The 11,710-nt window shown below is 44.7% G+C and overlaps 1 protein-coding gene across 2 annotated transcripts; it reads right to left on the reverse strand.

Annotated features, from left to right (window-relative positions):
• Positions 1 to 967: 967 nt before the first annotated feature.
• Positions 968 to 8,864, reverse strand: LOC118380122 (annexin A2-A-like). 2 transcript variants are annotated; one of them, XM_052466886.1, is made up of 13 exons: positions 8,752 to 8,864; positions 7,796 to 7,853; positions 7,510 to 7,603; positions 6,439 to 6,533; positions 6,143 to 6,256; positions 5,747 to 5,837; positions 5,487 to 5,566; positions 4,834 to 4,893; positions 4,226 to 4,319; positions 2,470 to 2,565; positions 2,258 to 2,316; positions 1,717 to 1,839; positions 968 to 1,295 (listed from the first exon to the last, which is right to left on the reverse strand). In XM_052466886.1, exons 2-13 carry the CDS (start codon positions 7,841 to 7,843, stop codon positions 1,236 to 1,238), a joined length of 1,014 nt encoding a protein of 337 aa, XP_052322846.1. In that variant the 5' UTR covers positions 7,844 to 7,853; positions 8,752 to 8,864; the 3' UTR covers positions 968 to 1,235. The 2 variants fall into 2 exon arrangements, with proteins under 2 accessions (XP_052322846.1, XP_052322847.1); XM_052466887.1 differs by having other exon boundaries at positions 8,756 to 8,838.
• Positions 8,865 to 11,710: the final 2,846 nt, after the last annotated feature.

Below are 11,710 nucleotides of genomic sequence, written 5' to 3' on the forward strand. Positions count from 1 at the left end.
TGTACTACATCATGAAGTGTGATGTGTACTACATCATGAAGTGTAATGTGTACTACATCATGAAGTGTGTACATACAAATAGCATTCCTTTGCAGTATTACTTTAGTGCCTTGTTGCATACAAGATTAACATTTTGGAATATTTGGTATTCTTTTCCCCTCTGTCATTTAGGTCATTGATGAGCCATCCTCAGTAATCTTCCATTGAAATCACCAATGGCCTCATGGCCTCATCAGCAGTTTCCTTCCTGTCCTGCAGCTCAGAAGGACTGTAGCTGATGTGTTTGGGTGGTTTAATGCATTAACTTGACCAGGCTTAGAGACAGTAATTAGCACTACACACACACACAGCAGCTTGTTTAGGATTGTGCTGTTGGAGGTTCAATTACCATTTATTAAAATTAAGCACCAAACAAACACTATTTAAATCATTTAATAGAGCCTTTTCAGTGGAAACAAGACTAAATGACATCCTTTAGGTTCATTTTTGTAGAATGTGTTGTCATCTTAATGCTCTGCTTATAACAGTTGAATTCAGAAGTAATTTGTTCTACAATGTTCAAGTTGAGAGCTTTGATTTCCAGTAAAAAAAAAGTGATGTACAGTTCAGTCTGAATATAGAATATTAATTATGGATTCAACATCTCTTCGCCGTTAACCTTCCCTCTTTTTATTCAAAAGATACGTGGATGAAAGAATGTCAGTTTCAGACCAGAGAAGAAGAGTAGCTACTGAACTTCCTCTACCACCCTCTAGTGGTCACCTATAGTAACTGAATATGATTACAAGCTGACTTTTTCTTGCCCCTTGGAAAAATGAGTCTTGATGTGATATTGAAAATTACTTGGTAGAGCATGACGCTTGCAATGCCAGGCTTTCGGGTTCGAGTCGCATGGGGAGAACCAGTACGAAACTACTGTAAGTCGCTCTGGATAAAAGAGTGTTCCAAATTACAAAAACATGTGAAGAACACTTTGCCAAAGTAACTTTATTACCAGTTAGGTTTGTTACAGGAAAACAGTGGGTTCAATATCTTCATCTAATGAAATAGTTCAGTAGAATGATGCCATTAATATCCATATGATAACGTCCAATAGTATGAGTTAACCTCTTAACGTAGGAAGTTTTAGTCCAGTGGCTGCAAACTAATGCCTGGACATTGTAGTCTAGTAAGCAACCTTCCCAGCAGTGGACATAACGACCAGTACGCCGAAGGATTGCAGGTAATGATGATGTTTAGTCGTCTCCTCCACACAGAGACAGCATGGCCTTCTGGTAATCCCCCTTAGTGTGCTCCTGGAGAGGAGAGAGGTACAGGGTCAGGTTAGGGACTGGCGGGGGTAGAGACAGACATGCTGTAAATCTCAATGGCATACTCATTCTCAAAACCCATTGGAGGAGAAGGTCAGAGGGGAGAGACCTCTTGCTTTTCTCCTCCAATGGGTTTGTAGAAGGAGAAAGAGGACATGAGGTGTATGCAACAGATCTTCCCATAGAGATATGAGGTGGTAGAGTAGGGTGGTGTTACTGACAGATTGTCTGGAACAGAGACTTAGTGTGGGGAGGTATTGATGTGGTATATTATTGTAGAGATGGTCTGGGACACTGTTAGTGTGGGGAGGTATTGATGTGGTATATTATTGTAGAGATGGTCTGGGACACTGTTAGTGTGAGGAGGAGCTAGGGTGGGGAGGTATATGGTTGTTGTGTTACTCACAGAGATGGTCTGGAACAGAGACTTGCCGGTCTGACTCTTGAACTCGGTTCTGATCTTCATGAGGTCGACTTCACAACGAGACACCATGATCCTCGTCACCACCTTCTCCTTCGCACTTTTACCCTGCAGATTAGAAATATACTGATCATCATCAACCTGCAGATTCTAAATATACATCACCTCCTTCTCCATAGCCCCTTTACTCTGCACAGAGGAGAGACAGTAAACAGGCTAGTAAGTAGGAGTACTCTGCACAGTAAACAGGCTAGTAGTAGGAGTACTCTGCACAGTAAACAGGCTAGTAGTAGGAGTACTCTGCACAGTAAACAGGCTAGTAGAAGGAGTACCAGTACTCTGCACAGTAAACAGGCTAGTAGGAGTACCAGTACTCTGCACAGTAAACAACCAGCATTTCTCAACACTACATGATGCAACATGGTGTAAACCGACTGCAGTATTCCTTGTACTGTTTAAATCTTTTGCAAGTCCCCCAAATTAAAACTAGTCAAAAAACCAGGAATTGACATGTTTATTAATTTACCTTCATGGCCTCTGCAAGTCTGCTGGCGAAGTACAGTGGTTTGTTCTCAAAACACTCAACTGTAACAGAGACAGAGGAACTCAGAACCTGCTCATTAGTAAGGAACTCGTCACCTGGCTATCCAGGCCTTAACTGAAAGGCAAACAAAACCCGTAGACACTCGGCACTCCGTAGAATGAGTTTAACCACCCTGGTTTAAAGCAATGACTTACCGAGTGTCAGGAAGGACTTCTCCAGGTCTCCTTTCACCTCCTTCCTGATGCTCTCCTGCATGTCATAGGGACTGTAGCTCTTATACCTGTCAAACACTGGAGCAGACAACACACATCGACTGTCTTTTACCTGTCAAACACCTCGGGGCGACAGGGATCCTTTAACATCCACAGAAAATTAATATCAGCTCATGTCGCTGGTATAAGCTTATAGTCCCTTTCTGCAGGTGTCAGGCATGTCCCATCTGTCTGGTATACCATCATCAATAAAATACATTACTGTGTAGCCGTCTTCATCGACCTGGCCAAGGCTTGCGACTCCATCAATCACCACATTCTTATCGGCAGACTCAACAGTCTTGGTTTCTCAAATGACTTCCTCGCCTGGTTCACCAACTACTTCTCTGATAAGAGTTCAGTGTGTCAAATCGGAGGGGGAAAAAAAAAAAAAAAAAAGGCACAGCACCCATTTTGGGAGGGGGTGTGGATGACCACACACTATAGCAGTCATCTTTTTTCTCTGTTGTCCGGGCCTCTGGCAGTCTATGGGAGTACCACAGGGTTCAATTCTCGGGCCGACTCTTCTATCTATGTATGTATGTATGTATGTATGTATGTATGTAATCTCAATGATGTCGCTCTTGCTGCTGGTGATCCTCTGATCCACCTCTATGCAGACGACACCATTCTGTAAACTTCTGGCCCTTTGGACACCGTTATCTAACCTCCAAACGAGCTTCAATGCCATACAACACTCCTTCCGTGGCCTTCAACTGCTCTTAAACGCTAGTAAAGCCAAATGCATGCTTTTCAACCGTTCGCTACCCCGCCCGACGAGCATCACCACCCTGGATGGTTCTGACCTAAAATATGTGGACAACTACAAATACCTAGGTGTCTGGTTAGACTAAACTCTCCTTCCAAACATACCCTCGTAAAACTGACTATCCAACCGATCCTTGACTTCGGCGATGTCATTTACAAAATAGCTTCCAATACTCTACTCAGCAAATTGGATGCAGTCTATCACAGTGCCATCCATTTAGTTACCAAAGCCCCATATACCACCCACCACTGCGACCTGTATGCGCTCGTCGGCTGACCCTTGCTACATACATTGTCACCAGACCCACTGGCTCCAGGCCATCTATAAGTCTATGCTAGGTAAAGCTCTGCCTTATCTCAGCTCACGATAACACCCACCCAGAGCACACGCTCCAGCAGGTATCTCACTGGTCATCCCCAAAGCCAACACCTCCTTCAGCTGCCTTTCCTTCCAGTTCTCTGCTGCCAATGACTGAAACGAATTGCAAAACAAAAAAAAGCTGGAGACTTATATCTCCCTCACTAACTTTAAACATCAACTATCTGAGCAGCTAACCGATCGCTGCAGCTGTAAATAGCCCAGCCCAGCCAACTACCTACCTCATCCCCATATTGTTTTTGTTTACTTTTCTGCTCTTTTGCACACCAGTATTTCTACTTGCCCATCATCATCTGCTCATCTATCACTCCAGTGTTAATCTGATCAATTGTAAATACTTCGCTACTATGGCCTATTTATTGCCTTACGTCATTTGCAAACACTGTATATAGACTCTTTCTACTGTATGTGTATTTATCCAATGTGTAACTGTTGTGTGTCGCACTGTTTTGCTTTATCTTGGCCAGGTCGCAGTTGTAAATGAGAATTTGTTCAACTGGCCTACCTGGTTAAATAAAATAAATATGTGGTCTCTGTTAGTCTGTCAGGTACCTTTCTGCAGGTGGGGAACACTCCTCTCTGACATGATGGAGATCCAGGTGGCCACATCGGTTCCTTTCCTCTTCACTCCAGCATCATACAGGGCCTGAAGACCATATTACTAGAACCTTAAACATACAGGGCCTGAAGACCATATTACTAGAACCTTAAACATACAGGGCCTGAAGACCATATTACTAGAACCTTAAACATACAGGCCCTGAAGACCATATTACTAGAACCTTAAACATACAGGCCCTGAAGACCATATTACACATTACTAGAACCTTAAACATACAGGGCCTGAAGACCATATTACTAGAACCTTAAACATACAGGGCCTGAAGACCATATTACACATTACTAGAACCTTAAACATACAGGCCCTGAAGACCATATTACTAGAACCTTAAACATACAGGCCCTGAAGAACATATTATATAACACATCTATTAGATGGCTTTAAACATACAGGGCCTGTATGGTATCACTAGACACCATCATAAAACACTATTGTAGTGAACCTTACTCAGCTTTTCAAACTGGGATCATTCATGTATAGATCTGGTTGATGTATCCATGGTGACAGACTACTAGACAGGACAGTATATTGTTCTTACTCTGGCATCTTCATCGATCTTCTCATAGTCCACCACACTGCAGGGTTCTGCCCTCTTGGCCTGTCAACAGATAAGATTAGAACAGGATCAAAGATCAACTCAATAACAGACAAATTACTGCAGTCGTACCTGCACCAGGGCTGGGGTCAGTTCGGGTCAGGGATGGAATTCAAGGTTTTTATCCACCGGCCCAGTCAACTAATTTGTTCTAGACCTGATCCAAAACCTGTGTCATGTGATATTGTAAAAGACAGTTTCTCTAGCCAGCAGGTTACTCCAACACATTTTCTACTAGCCTGGTCTAAAAAGTACTAGCCGCAGGCCATCTTACTTTTCATCCAGTGTTAGGGTCGTACCTGCACCAGGGCTACTTAGGGTCGTACCTGCACCAGGGCTACTTAGGGTCGTACCTGCACCAGGGCTACTTAGGGTCGTACCTGCACCAGGGCTACTTAGGGTCGTACCTGCACCAGGGCTACTTAGGGTCGTACCTGCACCAGGGCTACTTAGGGTCGTACCTGCACCAGGGCTACTTAGGGTCGTACCTGCACCAGGGCTACTTAGGGTCGTACCTGCACCAGGGCTACTTAGGGTCGTACCTGCACCAGGGCTACTTAGGGTCGTACCTGCACCAGGGCTACTTAGGGTCGTACCTGCACCAGGGCCAGCAGCAGCTTGGCGAAGTCTCCCGAGGTGTCTCCAGCCACATCCTTCTCCAGATCCTTCTTGAACACTGAGGAGATCGAGCAGAGACATTCATACTACAAATGACAACATGATACATCCAGCCACAAGCCTAAAACTCTGGTCTAATGATGTAATGTTGTACTAGGTATATAGACCTGCTGACGGCAGCTTTTAGACACAGAAAGATAATTTTATCTTATAAATTTAGCTCTGTGGATTCACTCACGTTCCTTGTAGACAGTCTTAATCTCAGCCAGTTCTGAGGAGCTGCGAGAACAGACAATCTCTATCAGCACCTCCTCGTCCGTTCCTAGACCCTGCAGATACACAGGCATGTTGCATTACCATAACATTGTGCTATAAGGTTAGGATTATATTGTAAATGTCAGGTTCATCGCCAGTGACCTTTATCCCTCCCAACTGCACTGTAGACATACCACCAGGAGAGGGCAGTTACGTCTACAGTAACTAACTCTATTATAATCTGATAACTGTGTAGTGGTCTCTACACCAGGAGAGGGCAGTAGAGACCACTACACAGTTACCAGATTATAATAGAGTTAGTTACTGTAGACATACTACCAGGAGAGGGCAGTAGAGGTTTGGTTGAAAGACACTGTACCTTAATGGATCCTTTGATCTCGGAAGCATCGTACTGAGTTGTACTCTTCATCAGACCTAAGATCACAGTCTCCAACGACCCAGATAGAGCCCCCTTCAGGGCAGTCACCAGATCCTACAGGAGAGAAACACAGAGCTACTTAGATACAGGCCATGTTACAGTCAGAGTAACAGAGCAGACAACCCTCACAGGTGTCATGACAGTTCACGTGACATAAGATCATCAGTGAAGGGTCATCTTATTGACTGAGCCAGTTGACCCTAGTTTATCTGATTGGTTGAGTTGTCCTCCTGTACCTTCTTGGCTCTCCTCTCATAAGCGAAAGCGATCTCTCTCCTCTGGCTGTAGGTCCTCTTGGTCAGAACATTGATGATGGTCGCTTCATCCACGCCTGAGGTGACATCCCAGATAAACATAACATTCAGGAATAAGTGGACATTGTTCTATATAACTAGACATTGTTCTATACAACTAGACATTGTTCTATACAACTAGACATTGTTCTATACAACTAGACATTGTTCTATATAACTAGACATTGTTCTATATAACTAGACATTGTTCTATATAACTAGACATTGTTCTATATAACTAGACATTGTTCTATATAACTAGACATTGTTCTATATAACTAGACATTGTTCATTGAATTAAAATGATCAGTAAATCTGAATGACGAGGAACTCTTTAGTGGTTAGGCATTAATGATAGTGAACTGGCTATCCATTATACCAGTCTGGAGAGGGATGACTGGTAACTGGTTGTATCTGCCAGTGTAGCGGGAACTAGCTCGTCTGGATGCAACTGTCTGCCACTAGCTGGTATTATGAGGCTGCTGCTGCTACTGAGGAATTGCCTTGGGAACATTCCCAGTTCAGTCAGGAAGCTGACTCACAAATACCACAGACTGTTGCCACATGGATACCTTTTACCCAGCCAGAGCCAGAACCTAGCCAGAGCCAGAGCCTAGCCTAGCCAGAGCCTAGCCCAGCCAGAGCCTAACCCAGCCCAGCCAGAGCCTAACCCAGCCCAGCCAGAGCCTAACCCAGCCCAGCCAGAGCCTAACCCAGCCAAGCCAGAGCCTAACCCAGCCAAACCAGCCTAACCCAGCCAGAGCCTAACCCAGCCAGAGCCTAACCCAGCCCAGCCAGAGCCTAACCCAGCCCAGCCAGAGCCTAACCCAGCCCAGCCAGAGCCTAACCCAGCCCAGCCAGAGCCTAACCCAGCCAGAGCCTAACCCAGCCAGAGCCTAACCCAGCCAGAGCCTAACCCAGCCAGAGCCTAGCCCAGCCAGAGCCTAGCCCAGCCAGAGCCTAGCCCAGCCAGAGCAAACAGACGTATTATTCTTCAACTTATACGTCTCTTACCCTTCGTCTTGATAGCAGTCTCTATTCTGGCAGCATCTTTGTCTGGATCGAAGTCAACCGCAGGAACAACAGTTGGGTATTTGGACTCACAGGACTGTAATATATAATAGTTTATATTAATATAGTTTAATATTAGGGACGACAGTCAAGTGTTTGTGCTCACAGAAGATTAAGAAAACAATAGAGTATTGGTCACTGTACAGTAGTGGAATACTAGTACAAAGCAGTAGTAGCACTGTAGTTTCATTTTCTACTGGAGTTTAACACCAACAGTAATACTACTTACTCCCACATTAAGAGACAGTTGTCCTAGAAACTCAGATACCAGCGCCATGTTGACTGTCCTGTAGAGGGGTGAGAAGTGTTTTAGAGACAGTTCTCCTGCTGAGAACCGTGTAGTTCAATGTCCTGATCATCGTCACTGGGAGTTGGGTAACTCAGACCATCCAGAGATCTTATTGGTTCTCAGGTGATGATTACATTCTTCTAACTGCAGCGTCTCTCTGAACCAATCATCTCTGTCGATATCTAAGGCACCAAGTCCTCTGTTTATCAAAATGACTAACTAGATGCAACAGTCTGTCAACTATTATATGTCCAGCCTAGACACACCCTGATGAAACACTAGTTAGCACAGAGAACTAACCTTTACTACAACAACCTAAACGCCAATGACTTCTAAACCCCAACATCTTAACCCCTACTACATCCTAACCCCTACTACATCCTAACCCCTACCACCACCACACCCTAACCCCTACAACACCCTAACCCCTATAACTAAACCCTAACCCCTACCACCACACCCTAACTACCACATCCTAACCCCTACAACTACCACCACCACACCCTAACCCCTACAACTAAACCCTAACGGGCCTAACCCCTACACCCTAACTACCACACCCTAACCCATTTGGTAGACAACCAGCAGACACACCCTGGAGCTAGCAGCAGAGCCCTCTGTCTCAGAGAGGTAGTACAGCTGAATCACTGCCTTCTCAGGACTGTTTATACAGAGAAAAGACTGCATTCTGAACATGCATATATTTGACTGGACATGAAGATAATAGAAACAGATACAATGCACGACAACACTGAATCTAACTTGGGTTTTAGTCCCCTACAAGCAAAAACTCACAGAGCTAGTTTTGGGATGATAGAAATCCTTCCAAGAGCTAGATGAAGCCGATTGTTCGATACATTTCTAGTAATGAATGTTAAAAGGAATTGTCAGTTTACCTGCCTGTGCTGAAGAGCGCTGTAGAATAGTCCTGGGTATGTGGCCTGGAATGGGTGTGGTGCTTAAATACCACAGGGAGGTTCTACATGAAGCTGTAGAACCTATAATACCACTCTCTCCTTTAGTCTCCACCCCTGAGTCAGACCCACAACACAAACACTTTTGTACTAGAGATATACACGTCTTAAGGTAAAAAAGAAAGCATTAACTACTTTATATGAAACAGACTAATCATAATATCAGTCAAAAATATCAAATTCCCAGTTTATGTTACAAAATCAACTTTATAGGAAGTAAAAAAAAAAAGTTATATTTCATATATTTCAAATAGAGTAAGGCATTGCTGGTAGAATAGATGGATGCAGTTCAATGCATGATTAATATAATTCACCAATACATTTCTTAGCGGTCCACATATTGCTGTTAGGTTGTAAATCACAGCTGGCCTGGTACATTCTGCTGCCTCCAGTCGGGATGCTCTGTTTAAATTAACTCAATATTGTGGACAAAAACAGACCAATGTAACGAAGGCTGGGAATGTCAATCCAATTAAACTAGCAAGGGAAATGACCGCAAGTCACCCATAGCATGGCTAACAGGCTAGTTTATGTATTTATTGAGCAAGCTGAAAACACGCAGCCTAAAGTTAACGAGATAACCGCTGGGAGGATGTCATTGGACGAGTGGATCAATGTCCGCCTTTCCGTCCTTATCGGTTTCCGGTGGCTACAACTACTGATGCAGGTGCCATTTGGTTAGCAAACTAGCTATGCTGATCTTGAATATATGTCTTAGTTGTTAATTAAATGTATTTTGTATCGATTAAATGAGAGGGCAGGCAAGTCCCCATTCAGATGTCGAAACGTGGGTTTAGCACCGATGAGATATAGAAACACTGTATTACCGACGTTATGTGTTGGCCATTGAGAGGAGTTGAACCCACCGGTCCGTAGCGCTCCCTAGTAGGAGCAGTCCTCATATTAATGAATGGAATTCCATTTCAACTTATTGTTTCAAGGACCAAATCACATGTATTTCATTATTTTCTTGTTGTAATGGGCTCAGTAAATTTAGTACTCTACAAAAAAAATACTTTAATTTAAAAGTATGTATTAATGTGTCTAATAGAATAAAGGTGTCAAAAACGCAGTCCAGTTCAAAGTGAATGATCATATCAAATCAAATGTATTTATATAGCCCTTTGTACATCAGCTGATATCTCAAAGTGCTGTACAGAAACCCAGCCTAAAACCCCAAACAGCAAGCAATGCAGGTGTTGAAGCACATTGGCTAGGAAAAACTCCCTAGAAAGGAAGAAACCTAGAGAGGAACCAGGCTATGAGGGGTGGCCAGTCCTCTTCCTCTTCCGGCTGTCCCGGGTGGAGATTATAACAGAACATGGTCAATAATAAAGATGTTCAAATGTTCATAAATGATCAGCATGGTCCAATAATAGGTCTGGGACAGCTAGAACCTCCGGTGAACATAGCCGCAGGCATAGCCGCAGGCAGAACAGTTGAAACTGGAGCAGCAGCAGGGCCAGGTGGACTGGGGACAGCAAGGAGTCATCATGCCAGGTAGTCCTGAGGCATGGTCCTAGGGCTCAGGTCCTCCGAGAGAGAAAGAAAGAGAGAAGGAGAGAATTAGAGACAGCATACTTAAATTCACACAGGACACCGGATAGGACAGGAGAAGTACTCCAGATATAACAAACTGACCCTAGCCCCCCGACACATAAACTACTGCAGCATAAATACTGGAGGCTGAGACAGGAGGGGTCAGGAGACACTGTGGCCCCATCCGATGATACCCCTGGACAGGGCCAAACAGGAAGGATATAACCCCACCCACTTTGCCAAAGCACAGCCCCCACACCACTACTGGCAGGCCCTACTGTCTGGGAACAGTCCAGTTCATAGTGAATGATGGCAGGCCCTACTGTCTGGGTACAGTCCAGTTCATAGTGAATGATGGCAGGCCCTACTGTCTGGGTACAGTCCAGTTCATAGTGAATGATGGCAGGCCCTACTGTCTGGGTACAGTCCAGTTCATAGTGAATGATGACAGGCCCTACTGTCTGGGAACAGTCCAGTTCAAAGTGAATGATGGCAGGCCCTACTGTCTGGGAACAGTCCAGTTCAAAGTGAATGATGGCAGGCCCTACTGTCTGGGTACAGTCCAGTTCATAGTGTATGATGGCAGGCCCTACTGTCTGGGTACAGTCCAGTTCATAGTGAATGATGGCAGGCCCTACTGTCTGGGTACAGTCCAGTTCATAGTGAATGATGACAGGCCCTACTGTCTGGGAACAGTCCAGTTCAAAGTGAATGATGGCAGGCCCTACTGTCTGGGTACAGTCCAGTTCATAGTGTATGATGGCAGGCCCTACTGTCTGGGTACAGTCCAGTTCATAGTGAATGATGGCAGGCCCTACTGTCTGGGTACAGTCCAGTTCATAGTGTATGATGGCAGGCCCTACTGTCTGGGTACAGTCCAGTTCAAAGTGAATGATGACAGGCCCTACTGTCTGGGTACAGTCCAGTTCATAGTGAATGATGGCAGGCCCTACTGTCTGGTTACAGTCCAGTTCATAGTGAATGATGGCAGGCCCTACTGTCTGGGTACAGTCCAGTTCATAGTGAATGATGGCAGGCCCTACTGTCTGGGAACAGTCCAGTTCATAGTGAATGATGACAGGCCCTACTGTCTGGGAACAGTCCAGTTCATAGTGAATGATGACAGGCCCTACTGTCTGGGAACAGTCCAGTTCATAGTGAATGATGGCAGGTCCTACTGTCTGGGAACACACAGTCCAGTTCATAGTGAATGATGACAGGCCCTACTGTCTGGAAACACACAGTCCAGTTCAAAGTGAATGATGACAGGCCCTACTGTCTGGAAACACACAGTCCAGTTCATAGTGAATGATGGCAGGCCCTACTGTCTGGAAACACACAG

This window comes from Oncorhynchus keta, chromosome 17, assembly GCF_023373465.1.
Source record: "Oncorhynchus keta strain PuntledgeMale-10-30-2019 chromosome 17, Oket_V2, whole genome shotgun sequence".
Taxonomy (NCBI): Eukaryota; Metazoa; Chordata; class Actinopteri; order Salmoniformes; family Salmonidae; genus Oncorhynchus; species Oncorhynchus keta.